The 20801-nt window shown below is 41.8% G+C and overlaps 1 protein-coding gene and 1 long non-coding RNA gene across 4 annotated transcripts in view; both read right to left on the bottom strand.

Annotated features, from left to right (window-relative positions):
* Positions 1–11651, bottom strand: part of LOC309357128 — a 204974-nt gene extending 193323 nt beyond the window's left edge. The window contains exons 1-2 of one of the 2 annotated variants that reach the window (XR_014163035.1): positions 11224–11651; positions 8913–11187 (exon numbers count right to left, since the gene is read on the bottom strand). This is a non-coding gene — a long non-coding RNA (uncharacterized lncRNA). Of the gene's footprint in view, positions 1–8876; positions 11188–11223 lie in introns of those variants that run through there. The other variant, XR_014163036.1, reaches the window with a different exon arrangement.
* A 688-nt stretch (positions 11652–12339) lies between these two features.
* EGLN3 (egl-9 family hypoxia inducible factor 3) overlaps positions 12340–20801 on the bottom strand; it is a 36754-nt gene continuing 28292 nt past the window's right edge. For both annotated transcript variants that reach the window (XM_081888998.1, XM_081888999.1), the window contains exons 2-5: positions 19679–19798; positions 16769–16905; positions 14331–14404; positions 12340–12724 (exon numbers count right to left, since the gene is read on the bottom strand). In XM_081888998.1, the coding sequence (XP_081745124.1) occupies positions 12687–12724; positions 14331–14404; positions 16769–16905; positions 19679–19798 (369 nt within the window). In that variant the 3' untranslated portion in view covers positions 12340–12686. The remainder of the gene's footprint in view (positions 12725–14330; positions 14405–16768; positions 16906–19678; positions 19799–20801) is intronic.

Here is a 20801-nt window from a genome sequence, read left to right as displayed (position 1 = left end):
CCCTAACCCGTGGATTTGCGCCCCCTAACCCTAACCCCCAGATGTTGCGCCCGGTGTGGCCGGCCCCCCCTGCACCCCCCACGCTACGCCACTGGTTCATAAAGTACATACTTATATGTGCACCAAACATGGTGAGACGCAAACAAAAAAGAGAAAAAGAAAAAGAAAAAAAGGTGCAGAAAGGAAAAGAAAGGCGAGGAGGGGGAAAGACCCCAAAACGGTATATTTTACAAGATTGCTATTGTACTTCACCAGATCTTAACCTATTACAGTATTTGAAAGAATGGATTCCAAATATCGTTGAATTTGTCCATGGCAAGTCTGTGTTTATGTGCAAGTTGTTAATATGTTGCGAGTTTGTATAAGTCTTCAATCCAATCATAGAAGGGAGCCGCATTTTTATTTTCCCCATTCATCAGTATCAGTCTTTTTGCTGCAGTAAGGGCACGGACAGTCCACTCATATTGTCCTTTTGTAAGGTTCCATGTGCTGGGTATACAATTCAAGAGGATATTTTGCTCTGTAAATATAAGGTTGTTCCGTACAGTTCTTTTGATGGTTTCAGTTACCTTCTGCCAAAAATACTATACAATTGTATAGTAAAATTTAAGTAAATGTAAGAAAAACAACCGGATTTTGTGGGTTTCGTTTTTTTTAATTCACACATAGACCATAGGAGGTGGTCTTTATCTTAGTCATGCACATAATTGACACAGAACCAGTGTTGACATAGACCCTGCAGAATGGTATGACTAACTCAACAGCTTCATCCTCCTCATCAGTGGCTGCAGAACTCAGGGAAAGGATAGCTTCTCCCTTTCTTCCCACCATCCATATAACATTAACAGAAAACAATTTCTTCCCTCCTACACACCCATTTGGGGGCTGCCATAGACATTTCGGGGGTGGAATGCACTATTTCTGCCTTTCTTTGCAGCTGAAAGAGCACTTTAAAATTGGCAGGGTTTGAATATGTAGATGCTGGCACTGGTACCAGCATAAAGCAAGATGTACAAAGAAATGTCTGTCTAGCAACTAAAGGAATTGTGATGTGTTTTTTCCTCCCCAAAGATGTTTTTAATCACTAAATTAAAAGCGACTAACCCATCTTGCACCACTTGGTGGCAACACTTCCATATTTGATTTATTGAATCTTGTCAGTATTGCTGCTGTTCTGATAATTGAAAAAATAAGTGTGGTCCCTAGACCAGAATACTGTACAACTAATTATAGCAGATATCAATCCCATCACCACTACCAGTATCCCCCCCACCTTGAACCATAAGGCTTACCCACCCCCCATTCACCAAGAGCAATAAATAATGTGTTATAATGCTATGCTGCCTGGAGTATTTTAATAAGAATTTTTACATGCCACAGAAGCATCATTAAAAGGCTTGTTACGCTGTCATCTCATCATAAATAGGATCCCGGAAATATTTTCAGTGAATTTAATTTCATTCTCAGGACACACACTGCAACAAAGTAAAACTGCTGAATAACTTAATACATGATCTAGATTTTCAAACGCTGCAAACTTTGCATGGAATTGTTCACAAAGCAATGTGTTGGAAGAACTGCTGTACAACACCTTGAGTTGTATTTCCTACATATTCAGTCACAAGTTTGAGCAGGAGCATTTCTCTAAAGCAGCTTTGCTCCTCTGTGTCTCTCCTCCTAAGCTAATATTCATCTCTATTCTCTTTGCCATCAACAGCAGCATAACTTGTGCTCCTAATTTAGGTCGTGTTTTAGCATTGCTGATGGCTTCATTTGTGAAACACTGCGTCAAATTACATAGTAGATGCCATGCATATGGTGTAGTGGGCCTAAGTCTGTGGAACTCCCTCCCAATTAAGATTAGATAAGCACCTTCCTTGCTGAACCACAGTGACTAAGACTGCCCTCTTTTGGCAGAGATTTTATGGTGGTGTTTCATGCTAGATACTTTTTTGTTTTAGCATTTCATTTTCTGCATGGTTTGTTGTTCTGTACACGACTTAGAAATGCCAATGGGTGGACTTCTGAGAGGAAAGATTGAGTGTTTCTCTGCTCTGTGCTTTATGGAACTGAATGATAACCAACTCTGGAAAGTAGTTTGTCAATATGTTTTAGACTATTACAATATTATTTTCTAGAACTGAGCTCTGCTCTGACCTTGAGTAGGTGTCAACTAAGGGAATGGCTCTTCTGGATGAAATCCAGAAGGGACCTGCAACTAATCAGAAACACCAAACTTTCCCCTTGGAATCCACTCTTGAGAACAGAACATCTTATAGCTAGTTATCTGACCAAACTCTCACCAGCTTCCTTAAGAAATGCCTTAATTGAGCTGCATTTCCAAGTGATGCCCATTGAATGGCTGCTGCAATAGACACACTTTGTATTTGTGATCAACTTGAGGTGGAAAACATCACCCTTTATATAAGATTGTTTTCCAAAACCTTTGTTCACGCAAGCAAGCAGGTACACTCCAGCAGAAATGGTCCGGTTTCTTTTGAGTGACAATAATAGCTTTGTAACACCCAGAGTGGCCCTCTATACACTGGCTTAAAAAAAAAAAGATCAGTAAAAAGGCGTTAGATAAAATCACTATAAATTGTTATGTTGATTCAAAGGTTTAATTTGAAATCAAGCTAGTTTTGAGCTTGCTGGTGTCTCTGATAACCTTTCCCTTACACCATGAATGCTGGCTCATATTATGGATGCATGATCTGTGTTGTTTAACTGGTACTGTTGATGCAGGTTTGTCACGGTACTCGGCTAGAACAATAAACTTATATCGATTGATAGTCAGGTGGATGACAGGTGGGCAGGCCTGCCCTCTTGTCAGATTTGGCCCACAGGTGTGTGGGGAGCATCTATTTCCCCACCTATGGTTTAAACAAACCACCCTCCAACCAGATCTAATGCTTCATCCCTGGATTAAACAAACCACAGTTTCCCAGGTTCTGACATCACAGACAACTACTGTTAGTTTTAAAGCAAAAAGATAAGCTTTAAATTTCCACCTCGCAAGCACAAAGGAGGAGGGGAGGGAGTGTATGTGGATCTGAGGCTCGCTTGTAACCCGTTCTTGTAGTGGAAAACAATGTTTTCCCATTATATGGGAACTGAGCCTAAGCATCTAGCCACATGTGTTGTGCTGATGTGCATAATGAAAACTTCTCAGCACATTGGGATGTGGCAGTTTGCCATGAAGAAGTGGCACTCTCTCCACCCCTGCAATTTCACCTCTGATATTCACCTTGCTGCCTGCAGGTTTCCCAGTGCACACACATATGCTTTCCAGGAAGGAGCCATGTTGTGCTTGTTTCCTTTGCACACTCACTCACCCATAAAGTGTATCAAGCCCTAAGGTGCCACTGCAGTTTCCTGGCTGGCAGTGCAATAGTTAAATCAAACGGTAGAAATAAGATGTTGGGTGGGAAGTAGGCGAGGAGAGACAAGAAAGCCAGAAAACCATTTGTATTGACACTTGTTTTAAAACTAAGGACATAATTACCCTGTTGCAAGCCTGTGCTGCAGAGAAAGCATCTTGTTGGGAACTAATTAAAGAATTATCCAATGTTTAGCTTCTCATAGATAAAGCAGCATAAGCTTTGAAGCAGAAGTGTTTGCAGTGAGCTTTGGAAAACTCTCTAAAGACTGAGGAGCTTAAGTCAGTTAAGCCTTTCCCTTTGCCAATTAGACAGCTTTTGAACTGTCTTTTAAAAAATTATGATAGAAGCTGCTGGTGCCTCTGAAATGTGAGCAATTTACTTCTTAATCTCTATCCAGTGACACACTATAACATAATGCTATTGCCATGGAAAAACGGCATCAGGTGGAATGGGCAAGTCTGTACATATCACGTTTCAAGGCTGATTACATAAGGAAGTATTTGTTTATGCCTTGCATGCATTATTTTCTGCTTTCTTCCTTTGCTGTGCTATACACGCATGTCAATGCTCCCCAGAAGCAACTTGCGCAGGATTTCATTGTTCCTTGTAAACTTGAAAGGCAGGGAAGGACGTGGCAAAAGAACAATAATGATGATGATGATGATGATGATGATGAAACAAATCAGAGGTGGCTTGTCTGTCAATATCTTGCTGAAGGGATTCAGTTGCATACCACCTCTTTACGTTTGTGCAATTAAAGCAGATTAAAGCCTTGGCACCACGAATTCATTAAAAAAAAACCACACCTGGACTTTTTGCAGTTAGGAAAGCGATGGGAAAATGCACTGAAAAGTGTGGGAATAACAAAATGATTAAAGGTAAGAGTTGTAAACATGGCACATGCAGATCAGGATGGATGCTCATTGGTGAATCAGCTCCCTGCAAAGAAATCAGAGCAAATGCTCAATAAAGATGGCATAACCTAATCTCAGCATCAGCTTTGTGCAAGCAAATCAGGATGATTGTTCAGTGATAATTAATGCTCAGGGTGAGTCCAGAGACGAGTGTTCAAAACTAATTTTCCCGGTATGGAGTTAGTGGTTGGACTAGAAGCTGGGAGACCAGGGTTGAAGTCCCCCTTTGGCCATGAAGCTCATTGGCTGACCCTGCGCTGGTTACTTCCTCTCAGACTAACCTACCTCAAAAGGGTTGTTGTGGGGATTAAATGAGGAACAGCACAACTGTGCACACCAGCTTGAGCTCCTTGGGGGAAAAGCTGAGATATAAATGCAACAAATCCACCTATCTTAATGTGGACAAGGTGGTGGACGGTAAAAAGTTCAGGTGGGAGGGTGTTCTCATGGTCTGATGGCATAGGATGCAGCAACCTTGCTTAGGTCTGAATGGAAGATAACCTGGGAATTGCAGTCTTGAGCTCCATTGGCAAAAGGTGGGATATAAACACAATGAATGAATGAATGTAATTGGAAGATCAGCGCAGGATTCATTCTTAGCACTGAATATTCAGCCTGCAAAAAGACCATGCCTAGAGAAAGCCTTTGTGTTCTGTACTATTGTAGCAATCTCAGCCCTGCCTAGAAAACGTGGTTGTTGTGAAAGAAAACAGCTTTTGTGGTGGCAGCGTTTTTTACCATTAGCATTCCTCTCCGAAAACAGAGGAAGGGAAGTTCATCTTTCTGAAATGAATTCCCACAGGAGAGCATTCTTCTCTCTTGCTACACTGTGAAACTCCCACGCAGACGTCGGGGGGAGTGGAGAGAACCTTCTGATGCTGTCACATCCTTGGACCCTTTTATCTCAGTACTGCCTGGCAGAAATTCCTAAACAGAGGCAGTGGAGTTTCTTGTTCAACTTAACAGGTGAAACCCATTTCCCACAGAACTATTGGGCCGGTTCCAGGCTCAGTGCCCCATCCCCATATGTGTAGGTCTTGCTCAACTTACTTGGCAACAGGGCGTAACAAGCGGCGGCGGCAATAGAGCTCAGAGGTGGCTGCAGTGAGCAAGCTATTTGTTAACACAGCACTTGTTCCCAACATAGCAATGATACATCAGGGGCACTGCAGGGTCATAAAAAGATGGGACTTCTGCTAATAGTTGGGTTTGTTTCTCAGCCATGTGGCTATCCTAAGCTAGTGGGTAGGCAGCCTTTTAAATCCCCCTTCCCCTCACCATGCCCCAAATTTGACAATTGCTACATTGGGTGCATTGGGAAGAGAACAAAAAGACAGCTCACTCACTCCTGAGATTGCACAGGCTAGCTCTCCTGCACTTAACATGTATCACAAGGGGTTCCATGGGCCTACCAATGTAGGTGTACAGACTTCCTTCATTTGAGGGGAATTTCTGGTCTTATCGAGACCCCCCCTTGAATTGGTAAGTGTGCAGGGTCCCATTTCATGTGGGTGTGGCGTTGTAGCTGGAGGGCCAGCCCCACATCCCCCAGGAATTTTCAGAGCCGAAGATCTCAAGAATAGAGTGGTTTGCTGATAAATCCCTTTTCCGAGGGAACTCTGGGAACTGTATCTCTGCAAGGGGAATAGAGGTCTCAGCACCCTTAACAAAGAATAGTTCCCATAATTATTCAGGGGAAGCCATGACTGCTAAAGTGGTATAACAGTGGGTGGTGTGTCTGTGGCCTAGCACCAGACCACAAGCGCAATATTTCAGTGGTTGTTGAAATGCTGCTTCAGCCTGGGCTAATCCTCTCCACAGGCTGAGGATCTCCATCCTTAATCGTGAGCCGCACGTCGATCGCTCCAGATGCAACTTCTTGCCACCACAGCAGCTCTGAGACAAACCATTCGCTCTCTCATTTCTCATTCCCCTCCAGAGAAATCAGATTCCACTGTGTAAAGGCCCCTTGGCTGAGATCAAGGACCAAACTCTCTTATCTTTTAGCTGTAGTGGGAGGATTTACCGCTGTGGGAGTCCAGCAGAGGAACTGAATAAGATGTTGGCATTAACCAGGGTTGTCAGCATGAGAGAATTGCTGCACTGAGATCCTTAGTTCGGCTCCTATAGTATTTTTTTTATATATAGTGCCTACCTTTTAAAAGAAGTCATGTTCGGTCTTTTCACAGAGTGTTTCTACAAGAGAGCAGTGAAAGGCATTCTTTGCTACAGGAGTGCAACTCAAGTCCGCCAGATAACCACTTTTATATATATTTTAAACTAACTCAGCAGGACCATAATTCTAGATCAACCACAGAAGAGCTTTTCTGTCACTCAGTGTGCTCTTTTCAGTCTATTCTTTGTTGACCCTTTTCCCTCTTTGTGATCCAGGGGCAGAATATACCCTTCCTTCACAATGCAGCACCACAGGCTGCCATCTGACACCTCCCCCAACCCCCAATCCTTCTCATTTTCCATCTGCACTCCATTACACTGTCTCCTCTCTCTGAACCCCACAGCACAGATCATTCTTTCTCTCCAGTTCCAACTTCTCTTTCTTTCCCTGCACCAGGGAGTAGCCTCTCTTTCACCGCACTATGATACAGCTTTAAATAGTCAGTTTCCAGAGCTCCCTGTTAAACCAGTCTGGAAAGCATTGCTCTGTGAGGGGAATAGGGGTCTCCCAACAACGTTCAGTATCCTTAACAAACTATGACTCCCAGGATTCTTTGGGGGAAGGTGTGGCTATTTTAAGTAGTATCATAGTGCTTTAAATGTATGGCATGAATGCAACCTTTCTTTTTTTTAGCTATCTAAAGTGCTCCATCTAAAACCTGGAGAGCTGCTATTGCATGCTATAGCCAACACTGAACTTGATGGGCCAGTCAGCTGAAGCAGTATGAGGCAGAGTACTATGTTCCTCTATACACAGGGCCGGCCAGCCCATGAGGCAATGTGAGGTGACCGCCTTGGGCAGCAGGATTCACAGGGGCAGCAGATCTGGCCTCCAAGAAATACATTGCCTACTGCTGCTGCCACTCATTGGAGGCCAGTTCTGTTGTCTTCTCTGCAGCCTTTAGGGGGAAGCACCAGGAAAGAGGTATGAAGCCACAGTTTACTACTGTGATGTTTGTCATACAAACAGGCAAGACAAGACAACCTAAAAGCAATTTAAGGTGTGGAGCTGCCCCAAAGCTTAGATGCTTACATGGAAAATGCCCAACCTGGTTTAAAACTTGAGTGGATGGGAAATGGTAATCAATATTGAAAAGCACAGAGGACTTCTTCCCTGAGCATATTCAGAACTTCTTAATCCAACACTTAATACTGAGGAAGTGCAAATATTTACAGTGGGGAGTGTTGCTTCAGAACAGTCTCCAGTCGATCTCTTGCAATCATTGCTAAATACAGGAGATGCACAGAAAAGTGTAGGCACACCCCCGATTTGCACATGGTGATTACAGAAATTGCAGCAACAGCAGGAGAGCATCCAAGGAGATTTATTGTTGTTGTGAGGGTGCAAGCCTATTGTCCCAGGGAGGAGATCCTGGGGCCCCTGGATTTTTGTAGATCTCCCTCTTTGTGGGCAGAGCAGACCCGTCTGTGGAGATTTCCTCATTGTGCTGTGCCTCCACCCTCAGTGCTTTGACAGTGTATGGCAAAAAGGTGGCATTCTGTGAGCAAATTGCAAAAGGCTGCTAGCTCCAAAGCCCTGCTATGCCTCCAAAATGAAACCAGAAGGTGGGGAGGAATTTGCTGGCCTTATTGATGACATGCATATTTACTTTTCCAACAGACCATTTGGAAGGAAAACCTTTTCCCCATCTTCTTCTCTACTGGGGTGAGTGAGGCAAGGCCTTGGATTCAGTAGTTCCACTGCCTCATCTACCCTTTTGGATTGTACTGCCCATAAATCAATGGTTCAAGGGATAGCTCAGTTAAGAGCATGAGACTCTTAATCCAAGGGTCATAGGTTTGAGCCTCATGTTGGGTGACAGATCCCTGCATTGCGGGTGGTTGGACTAGAGCAGGCTTCCTCAACCTCGCCCCTCCAGATATTTTGAGACTACAATTCCCATCATCCCTGACCACTGGTCCTGCTAGCTAGGGATTATGGGAGTTGTAGGCTAAAAACATCTGGAGGGCAGAGGTTGAGGAAGCCTGGACTAGAATGATCCTCATAGTTCCCTCCAATCCTACAAGTCTGTGATTCTGTGAAGTGGAGTTTGTATTTTTATTTTTGAACGGAGGAGATGTGTAGTTGAATTGCAGAATGGAAGGAGCCAGAGCCTGATAATGTATTGGAAAGAATTAATAATGGCAAGATGGGACCAGCGGCAGACCTTGGGGCCTCAAATTCCAGCGGCACCCTGTGCAACATTAAAAACTGGTGCGCCTCTCGCCTTCCATTCTACATCACTGTTGCAGCCCCCTATTGACTCAGCGCCCAAGTCCAGCCACAACGATTCACGATAGACTTCACACGCTGATAAAATCTGCAGCATTATAAACCAAGGTTTGCTCCCGGCTTTTCGGTAGAAAATAGGAATATATGGAAATGAATTATTGAGTCAGAGTATGATGGTATGACCCAGTGTTTATTGACTCCTGAAACACCTTTTTCCACGTTTTTCTTTTTAAGTTAACATGAACACAAAATGTGGGGAGAACAGCAAAATACCACAGAATGTTTCAGTAATCAGCCCACCTGCCAGCAACGATGACCAGCATGTAGCCTGGCAAAAGGTATGTCCAAAATGCACTCCCAGAGATTGTTGGGGAGTGAGTCACAGGTGTAAAAAGCGAAAACCAGAGAGAGAGAGATTTGCCAGCAAATGGATACAATTTTCATGCAAGCAAAATTAGAAATCAATTATTATGAAAATACCAAAAATTACCTAATCAGTGGGTATGGAACAAAACATTTGTATGAGATGCAAATTAAAGACTACAATTTCTGGACTCTCCACCCCACTCCCCTGAAGTTGATACTTCGTAGGAGCAAAGGAAACACTGGAGGAATATGAGATTACCACAAGTCTTTCGGCACAGGAAGTCTATAAATGGGCATCCAAGTTTAAAATACAAATAGCCGACTCATAGGAATAGTTCTTTTGTTTTTTAAGAAAGCTGGCATTTTTGCCCAATGTTTATTCCACAGCAAACACAATTGCTTTGAACAGCAACTTTGCCTCGTGTGTTTGATGTGCAAAAGAAACAGATTTGGAAAGGTAATTATTGGGCTGCATGCTTTTAATTGAGTCAACCATTAGACTAATCAATGAAGGCTGCAATCCTGTGCTCTTAATGGTGCACACACCATGTATTCATATAGGGAGTATTATGCTGTCACTCGACACAATGCTGAATTGCAGTATTTGACCTCAGGTAAGAGCATCTGAGGTGAAACTCAAATGTCTAGTAATCATACTTCATTATTACTAAAGGCACTGGAATTATTTCACACCCCTTCCAGTTCCCATGTCCAGTTGGTGCCGTTTGGTTGAGATACCAGCAGTGAATATTTCACTCATATAAAACTCAACCATCAATACTTTTTAGCTTGATCCAATTATTTCATTGATCTGCTGCCACCATTTCTTAATAGACCACTTAGACTGTTTGCTGAAACAGAATTCAGAACCATTCAAAACATTTCACCCATTTTTGTAATAATCTGAACAGTATCCAAAATTTTGCATAAATATAACATCACTAAAACATTCAAATACTTTACCACGCTTACAACCATAGTTCTGAGTATTCCTGCATTTTCAAGTTTTTAGATGCTTAGGAGTTAAGAAAGATGAGCACGCAGGCTGTTACTTATCTAAGAGTGGTGAGGACAATACGATAATCTTTATTGTCATTGTCCCATACAGAACAACGAAACTGACAGTAGCTTTATAAAAGTGTGTGGCAATATAGTTCTTTTTCAACTGATGTGAGCTATTTATGTTATCTGTGAGTGGGGAGGTTTTATCACTCACTAGCACAGATGGGATGAATCAGCTTCTATGCTTTATCTATTGAAGTCTAATTTGAGCTGATCAATTCTTTCAGAAATTAAGCAGGCTCTTTGTGTTGAAGCCACACAGCAATCCCACCAAGATGCGTAAAACCATCTTGATCACACAGGAACCCGAGGACATGGAATCGTTCAGAAGCATTTTAAAATTCAGACTTCACATATGGCAGCAAGAAAGTCCTTTTTTCCCTTAAAGAAACAACTGTTAATTTGCTACAAAACATATTGCCTTTACATGCTATGTTGTTAAGTGGCTTAATATTTATCACACACACACAGGTATGTGCTAAGACTAAGCAATGCTTAAATATTAGTCTTGTTCATGGGCTTTAGTTCTGGGAGAGCACTGTGCTTGTCTGGGAATATGATAATGGTCATTCCTTATTTAAATGTATAAAGAGTAATAGCACAAAATGAAACCACTGAAGAAAATGTTGGTTTGTATGAACAAGAAAAAAGCAAACTGCCTGTGTCAATTAAGTTTGTGGAAATATATGGAACATGGAAGAAAATATATACATATGGAAGAACAAAGCAAGGTTCACATCATTGCTATAGATATCAATGAAATGAGTGAATTTATATTCCTGTGTTGTTTGTGTTACATACTTTGGTGAAAACAATACGATTTTGAGGGAAGTAACCATTGTATTGCTCCCATTCTACGCATGATCTATGGTAAGTGCTGAATGTCTAGGTTTCTGCTACTGAGAATAAAAAAGTTTTCTTTTCTCTCTCCTTTAAAAAAGTGAAACTAGGGTAAGAAAACTTGTGCTTGGTAATTACTAATCCTGTCTCAGCACAATTCATGGCTCAAATGCAGGAAGGAAATATTTTCCTGCAGTAATGTAAAACCTGGGACCTGGGAAGTAATTTCTCCCCACACAAAACCTGGGACCAAGTAATTTCTCCCCACACAAATCACAACATACCCTGAAATAAAAATACACAAACATCTGACCTGCAGTGGGGATATGACTTGGCACCACAGAGACTATGAACCTTAGTCCAAAATGTTTTTATAGCATGTCTGCCTGCAAGGTAATGTGCTATGATATTGCGTAGGTACAGACAGTATCGTACGTCCCATCTGACACTTTTTGCTGGCACAACAAATTTTAGGATTGAGCTGTAAAGGTTGAAGTATTGAACACACTTCCTCATAGACTCACAAACAACAGAGATTAGGTCTGAGATTCAATTGTACAATCCGAGCTCCATTAATGTCAGAGGAGAAATTAAATCAGAGATGTAAAGTGACTCAGGAATGCATTCTGTATCTGACCACAGCTATTCTGCCATGCAATTGCCAGGTCAAAAAAAACCAAAACAAAAAAAAAAACAGACAGAGTTACATAGTTACATTTCCATCATTCAAATTGTGGCAGTTGGAAGATCAGTTTTAAAAGAATAAAAATAAAGCTTGACTAGGTGAATTCTTGGCATATATGCATTCAGTTTATCATCAACTTTTTTTTTTATTTAAAAAAGGTTTACAAATTTGGGTAGGAGGTGGCTGCTTCGTAAAATGTGTATAGACAGATCATTCATACTTCAGAAAAAGAAGAGGGGGAAAAGGGAAACAGTGGACAGCTGCTCAACTGCTTCCACCTCTGTCCTGGGGCTCTAAAAGGCAGAGCAATGGAACGCTGCTGCTGCTGCTGCTGCTGCTGCTGCTGCTGCTGCTGCTGCTGCTGCTGCTGCTTGGCTTTAGCAACATGAATAAAATCCAGGCAATTTTATGGGAAATGGGAGGCTTATCCTTTTAGGGGGGGATTAACAATATAGGCTGGTGAAGCCAATAGCCTGTGCAGCAAAGTGACAAGACGGCCCATCAAAGGCCCCACGTTGAACATAATGAAGTTGGCTCCTGACAGACGTGTACTGTAGTTCCGTTTTGCATCCCTGATTGCTTCTGTTGCTGCCCATCTGCAGTCTGCCAGAGAGGGATCCTTCCCATTGAACTAGAAAAACGTACATAAAGTGCAAATCAAGACTCAGGTTTCCCCAACAGTTTCGAATGCTTAGGATCTTTATTACCAGTACTGCCAACTCGGTCTTGTCATTAGCACCAGGCTTGGTGATATTCTTCACTTTCTAAAAAACAACACCTGGTGGCGTTCTTCACTTAAAAGGCAGGTAGAAAAGAGGGGTGCTTTATGCCAAATGGATGTGGTAGGAAGCTGCCAGGAGTACCATCACTGTAATATGCAAATGCTAGACAGTGCCCAAAAAATTAGTGCATTTCTGCAAGAAGAGAGTCCAGTAATCACCGGAAACAGACCACATCTTTGGATCTTATTGCTTGCAAAACAGTCCCGTAATCATCATTAAAAGGAATTACGTTGGGTATCCCTCTGTTCAGTCTTCGTTGAGAACTGCTTCTGTCTTCCCTGCATCTACAATGAAAGACCAAATATATGATTAAATGCCAGAATACATGTTGCAGGCAGGCCAACACAGTACTCATACTGAATATCTGAGTTTATATATCCTTCCTAGAGAAAACGGCAACATTCTTACTGTTCGGGTTTGTAGTAGCAGGAATCTGAACCCAGAATTTTGTGGTCTTAACTACACCACCACATGCTTGAAAACCAAACCCTGGTCTTGCTGCTTATCAAAACTGTACTATTTTTTATTTTATTTTTTTAAAAGGATCTCTCAAATGCTAAATCTGCAATGAGAACTGGAGAAATCTGAGTAGGCTGAAACTAAATGTTTTGGGGAATGTATAGTTGCCACCTCTCTGCTTCTCTTTCCTACCTTCACAGCAAATGTTTAATTCTAAGATGATTTGTGATGTGATGTCATTGCGGTTCAAATTTTCCCACCCACCCTCCACATCATTGGTACAATGATGTACAATCCGAACAGCAGCAGCAGCAGCTACACTTCCCTTATCTTGGTCTGGTTCCCGCATCATATCAAGCCATATTTTAAAACAAACTATGGTTTATAGCAGGGGTCAGCAAACCTTTTCATCAGGGGGCCAGTCCACTGTCCCTCAGATCTTGTGGGGGACTGGACTATATTTCTTTGGAGGGGGGATGAACGAATTCCTATGCCCCACAAATAACCCAGAGATGCATTTTAAATAAAAGCACTTCTTCATATAAAAACACCAGGCAGCCCCACAAATAACCCAGAGATGCATTTAAAATAAAAGGGTACATTCTACTCATGTAAAAACATGCTGATTCCTGGACTGTCCGTGGATCAGATTTAGAAGGCAATTGGGCCAGATCCGGCCCCTGGGCCTTAGTTTGCCTACCCATGGTTTAAAGTGAAGGAGTGGCATCCTGGTGCACCTTGCTCAAACATACCAGAGTCATTCCTTCCCATACTCCTGCTTCTGCCTTGCTAGAGAAGAAACAAACCAGAGTTTGCTTGGTGTCATCTGAACTTGACTCGTGGGTTGCTTCATCCAAACAAACCACAAGTGGTAACCAAGGTTTCTTGGCTTTCCACTTGTGGTTTGTTTGGAGGAAACAAACCAACAATCCCCAGTTCAGGCCACATGAGAAGTCAAACTCTGTGTGGTCTAGCTGTGGCAGCAGGAATAAGGCATGAGCCAGATGCTGCTTGCTCACACTAAACCATAGTTTGTTCTAAACTATGGACTGCTGGGACATGTGAACTGGGCCATTATTTTGCTCACTTATAAACAACTTATATTATCTGATTTAAAGTCCAGTGGCCAATCAAGGGAAAGGCAGGCACGGTCGAAGATTGTGAGCAAACTGCTCATTCTGAAGATGCAACAGTTTCAGAGACGCTTCTGCATGGGGGATAAATACTCTGACTGCATTGCCCAAATTGTGGAATGCAGACAGGCTGCTGCATACTATACAGTACATCTTCTGGCAGAAACCTATTTTCACATATGAATTGAATTCCTGGATCAGGCCTAAGGTGAGTTCCATGTAATTAATTCTAGGGAGCTTGTAATATCACAATATGATGGGTGGCAGATTTGATGATGTCGTAAATAAATGAACATACCAACTAAATTCCTGAATTTCTTTTTGGCTTCTGCTCTTTCTTCAGCATCAAAATACCACACAGTCATGGCATACCTGTAAAGGAGAGGAAATCGGTTTAAGTCTCTAAATGCTACCCTGAGAGAAGAGAAAACTACACTTTTCTCTCATATAAATAATAATAATAATAATACAGAAACAGTGATTCACTTCAATGTTAGAAATATATTAATAAGCAGCCAAATTGGTCAGTAGGTGACAGTCTAGGCATGCACATCACAACTCTGTTCATTTGCATGCAAGGCACACAGATATAAATAGGCAGACAAATACAGCTGTTTTTTATGCATTCATCGCCATCCGGTTATAGACACATCTAGAGAGTAACACAGCATACAACAGGTAACCTAAGTTGTCTCGAAGTTCTTTATAGCAATATTATGAAATATGAAAATAGTGGACTATAGCTACCTAGTACACTGTCTAAAGCAAAAATCATCGTAAAAATGCCATCAGAAAGAACCACATGGGCAAAAATATTTTACACATGCCCAGATCAGTGAGAGCAATCATGGCAGCAGCAGCATAAACAGTGGCAAAGGGATGTGGGAAATAATGGTGGCAGGCAAAGGTTCAAGTCAACAGGAGCTTCAGACAACTAACTGCAGCCACTTCACCCCTCCTTTTGCACAAGTGATGAAATGAGCCAGGGACCACAGCTAGCCATAGTTTCCTTTTACGTCGGAATCAGGAAACTATGGTTGATAGCTTCCAAACAAGCTAGAATATGAAGTCATATGGTCTAAAGTTGGCTTCCAAATCCTGGCTTGTATGAAAACTATTAACCAGAGTTTCCTGGTTTGGGCAGAACCAGAAACTACAGCAAATTGTGGCTGTTGGTTGGTTGGTTGGTTTGCTTGCTTGCTTGTGCAAAGTAGGGAACAAAACAGGTGTATTATTGTGCTTATTTGTGCTTATTTTGGCTCATTAAACTTAGGTCTCAATCCTCCAAGCCAGGATTTACATGGAAAGCCACTGTCAACAAAGCATTTGCTATATACCTCAACCTTTATGGGGCTGTTTTGAAAGAAGTGCTTGCTTACATGCACCAGACCTAGGTGGGTTAGAAAAATCTGCCAGCTGGAGGTTCTTTTTTGAACAGGGTTGGACAACATGTTCAGCATCCAGAAGCACAATAGGAATCATATGTTGAGCCAAGAGGTCAACATTAATTTGCATAGTGCTTTAAACAAAACCATGCATATGCAAATCACCGTCATTCAGGGCTTTTATTTACTCTAAATGTGAAAAATCATTAAGTAATTTCCTCACAATCATAAAATATGGCATTAGAAGAAGCTATGGTGAAAAATAAAGATAATGAATCAAAACTGTGTTTATGATGGTTCATAGGCAGTTTCTTGATGGTTTTTAAATAACTCATAATATAATCCCATTTTAATCTATTTTGATTTTTGGATTCTGGTGAATTTTGTTCTTTTTTAATATTTATGTTGCTTTTGATTTGATAGTCTTATGTTTTATGTTGTATTTAAGTTGTTTATACACTTGTTTACTGTATGCCACCCAGAGAATTGGGATTGTAGAGTGACATACAAATGCTCTTAGTAATAAACAAGCAAACAAACGATACAGATTTTTGTCCCTGCTAATTTCTTCAGCAAAATTCAGCTTTAATAGCTAAGCCTGGGCAACTTTCAACAGAATATTAAAATACAATAGTATATTAAACATTAAAAGCTTCCCTAAACAGGGCTGCCCTCAGATGTCTTCTAACATCTCAGTGTTGTACTAAGGCATTGTTGTGTTAGGGCAAGCATTTTGGCTTGGCAGATGGAATGATTCCTCTTCTCCTCCTGGCCTGAGCCCATCTGCAGGTGGGGGGGGGGAGAGAAGGGGGGAAGCCCTGTTGTGCAAGAGGAAGTCCTTATCAGGGCTTCCTCTAATGACTCAGATGAACCCATTTACTATTTGTTACTTGAACAACAATGTTTCTCTAGGTGATGTGCAAAAGAATACACAATTAAAACAATATTCAAAATAAACAAAACCAATAAAGCCCACTGAACCACAATTCAGTCATAAAATCAACACAGTGGGGCAACCAATTCACCATCAACAGAACACCTATCCAACAACTAAAACCAAACAACTGCTGTCTATCTTGGGAGCAAGGACATAAAAATGCAAAATATCCATGGATGAAATCCACTGTCACATGAGCAAATGTTCTCTTCCTATTCCTCCTCTTCCACGTTGTGTCCAAATCTGCTCTGGAGGGTCCTCAATCCTCCAGGGCAGATTTGGGGAACACACATGAAACAGGGAGAGGCAGGGGTAGCCTGAGTGCCAGAATTGAAGTCCATTCCACTCACAGATGCCACAACTGGGTATCATCCAGTGGTTTTGTTTTTGTTTTTTAACTCACATCTTCTTTACCTTGTTGCATAGGAGGGTTGCACTTCATGTGGGTTCCTTCGATCTGACCAGAAAAAAAGTAATCTGTCGAACAGAGGTTCAACGTCTGCTACGTAGGACTTGCCCTCCGGGAATATTCGTAGAATTCCTCCATGTAGCTTGAGAGAGAGAGAGAGAGAGAAAGGAAGAGGATTCATTTTAAAACTTAAGAAATTTTAAGGTATGGTTGTGAATCATAAGTGTTTGAGAAACAGAAGGGGAGATTCAATGCAAAGTAAAAGGGAAAATATTACTGGGAGGAGAAGCACCGTTAATGGGCTTAGGAATGATGACTGACTGTCAACAGGATAAGTACAGAAGTATACCTCTGTTTAGGCACATGATAGAAAAGAAACAGCTTTATTTATTCTTTCTTTTTATAGAATGCTTGTCTTATCATTTGTGGTGTTGTTTGGTTTTCTTTTCTTTTCTTAAAAAAGGTTGCTGCTTCCTGGCGGGTTCGTTGTAACTTGCAAGCGAGGTGTGATTCTTGATAATATTTCACTTGCATATACGGTTGTTTCTCTTCGGATCCCGCCCGTCCCCATAAACTTCCGCGTGGAACACTGTTGTAAAAGTAAAATCTGGTTTGTTAAAAGTGCCAAGGAGGCTCCTATGACCCTCACAGAGCAACAATTCACAGAGTTCCCTGAGAAGAGAGATTGGCTGCAAAACCACTCTGATAACTGTAGCTCTCTGAGGCGAAGCAACATCTCCTAACAACTCTCAGCACCCTTAACAAAGTACAGTTCCCAATTTTCTCCAGGGGGAGCCATGGCTGTTTGAAGTGATGTGACACGGCTTTAAATGCATAGCACAGATGGGGCAAGAGTTTCCTCACTGTTTTGTCTCTGGTACGCCAAACCTGGGGACTTTATTTACCCCACTCCCCTCTGTTTATTTATTGCTCTCAGGCTTGTTACTGGCACTTACACAGCAGCCCAACTGTAAGCCATGGGGCACACCCACAGGACTGTCACTTTGGTTGAGAGTTTTATTTCACAAGGAGTGTGGGAAGCATCAATGGAAACGGCAGGTACATTTTCCTCCTGGGAAATGCCAACACTTGGATGAAGAGTCTAACCACGCAGACATCAAAGCCGTCTCTGGTTCCACAATCTGCCAGCCAACCTGTGCTGCCTTAAGGCCTTTTAAAACCATGGTGGAGTTTGGAAGCATTTTCCAGTCGCCTCAGAGCTCTCAGAATAAGTCCAGGTTGACACATTTCAATAGGGGATTGCAGCCAATTATAGCTCCTGATAAGCTACATATACAATACTTGTGTTTGCCACTTGTAGACACTTTTGTGTATACTTAAAAAAAAAAAACATTTTAGGGAATTGGTCCTAATAATATGGCAGCTTGCAAGTTATAATGAGTCCCCCAGGAGGCAGCAACCCATTTCATTCGCTCGGGCAATTTATATACTACTTATATTTAAACAAAACTCTAAGCAGAAAAGAGTTCTAAGAAAATATAGTCCGGGTTCTTCTATTCCCTACTCAGAGGGTTTGGGATCTTACTGACTTGGTTTGCACATCAATGGTTTACCACGATCACACCTTTATGGTCTATTTCGCTCCTTGAAGCCACGAATGCCTGGCTTTGTGTTATGTCCGAATCAGGGATCATGGCTTGTTTTGTTCCCAAGAAACCACAATCAGTAGCTGAGTTTGTTCTTGGATTACTGAGCTGGAGTTTTGCAGCAAACAAATCACAATCCCCAGTTCAGCTGCAAAGCTAAGCCAGGGATTGTGCTTTGCTTCTTCCCAGGACAAGAGAATAGAAGTGAGCAATGTTTTACCACGATGTGCAAGCTGGGCCATTCTGTCAATATTTCCTTGTCAGTCACGAGGGCTGGGCACTGCTATTGACTGTAGAAGATCCCCCCCCCCCCAGATTCAGGGCTTTGAAAATTGATGTTTTTGACAGATCCTAAGGGCACAATGCCAACTCATTTCTCTTCAGGTACATCATGGCAAACTGCTTCCAAGCCCTGAACAGGTATGTTAGCAAATACACTGCTATTTATGAGGTTTAGGCTAAGGCATGGGAGGGTGAGGCTTACCAGATAATGAAAAAATACAAGTTTGCACAACCTCCTTCTGCATAACGCAAGACCAAAAAAAATCCCTCATAAGCACAATTGTTCCTTTAGCATTCTTTAAAGGCTGTTTCATGGGAGGGAGGGATAGTTCAAAGGATGAGAGGACTACAAACTATCCTGTGATTCTTTATGTAATCTGCTTCGGCTGCCAAAAGCACATTTGTTTCTTTGCGGTGTTGTTTTGTTTTCATCAGGCTAAAACCTTCATTATCCATCTCTATAAACCCTCAGCCCAGAACCTCCAAATAACTACTTGCCTTCCAAAAATTGTGTGTCAAATGGAAATAAAAATAATGCAACAAGGAAATGAATTTTAGCTTCACATTTTCCCTGTGCTCACTGTAAACAGTGGTTATGTATCCAGTAACAAAATGGTGTTATGGTTCAGTTGCTTTCCAACCTAGTGGCCTCCTGGTGTTTTTGACTACAACTCCCATTAGGTGTGCCAGACGAGGCTGAGAGAAGTTGTCGTCTGAAACATCTGGATGTGCTAGACTGGGGAAGTCTGGCTTAGGCCAGGGGAAGCATCACAGCTGGCATCACCTCATGGCAATGGTGGCACTGCCACATTCTGGGGTGGGGTGGAGCAGTGCGTCAGCGAAGTCAGAGCACTTAAGTTGCACAACAGAATCCACCTGGCAACAAAAATGCTGTCCACAGCACTGTGCGTCTCACCTGCTACTCCTGGCCGAAGACACAGTTCAATACAGTATCAAAGTGTAAAAAAGCAGTACAATGCAGAAGGCAAGCTTTGAGTGCATCTCAAAATATCACCGTCTTCCTACCTTCGAATCCCAGTTCTTGTTCAGGTAGTAAATACAGGTGATACAGCGCCCATCGCCATTGGGATTGTCTACATGACGCACATAGCCAGTTCCATTTCCAGGGTAGCAGGCTACCATTGCCTAAATGATGAAATGCAAAGAGAATGAACACTGGTTAGATTTTTCTTCATGGAGGTTTTATTATTGTTGTTTTTTGAAGAAAATACTTAAAATGTATAAACAGCAAACATCAATGGAACACTCACAGTAAAACTGTTGAGAGAAACATATACCCCACCCTGGGAATCAATGATAATTGACACAGAAGCAAGCAAAGCGCGTAACACAAACTGAAATCAAGAGGATACCAAACTGAGATGAGAAAACCAGTATGAACGAGATAAAATGGCAATAAGGGGATAATGTAGAAGAGAAATGGATAAAATATTTGCAGATACCAATAGAATTAAGTGAAGATTTTTTTAATTAAAAAATGAATAAACAAACACCCCAAATAATGTTTCCACTTTTTTCTTAAACTTTCTATTTACTCTTTTTTGCCATGACCCAAACAATGCCAAGCTTTTCACCCACTGATCACAGACTGATTTCTGTAGGTGCTAACAAGATTATTCGCACACACCCCATTCTCCTGTAAAATCAATGCTTTTAAGAAGCAATGCTCCTGGATGAAGAATGTGAAACTCATCTTCATTTCAACTGATTCGTAAATAATTTTAAGCTGGAGATTAGAAGCAGGTGAAACTGAGGAATAGTCAATCAAGTGCCGGCAGAGACCTTAAAAATAAATTTTTAAAATTCTGCAGTATTAGTGTAGGAATGGTTGGCCCAATCCTGCCTGAAGTTGTCCTGTCTGCACATGCACACCCACCCCACCCAAAATTCAAGCAAGCACCGTGTAAGCACAGGTTGTTAGTGTATGGTCACTTTCTAGTCCATTCTGGTGCTACAGTGCTAGGGTTCAAGGGGCCAAACTAGACATTCCATGAAAATGCTTATACTGACAGGGGCAACTACCTTTCCATCACCACCAAAATTGTGATGCATTTGAAGCAGACCAAGAGGGAAGTGGCATGAAGGGGCAATGTGAAGCAGAAACCTATCATGCACACAGTTTTTCTTA

This window comes from Podarcis melisellensis, assembly GCF_964234715.1.
Source record: "Podarcis melisellensis genome assembly, chromosome: 1".
In the NCBI taxonomy this organism is placed as follows: Eukaryota; Metazoa; Chordata; class Lepidosauria; order Squamata; family Lacertidae; genus Podarcis; species Podarcis melisellensis.
This window is presented reverse-complemented; position numbering and strand designations above follow the sequence as displayed.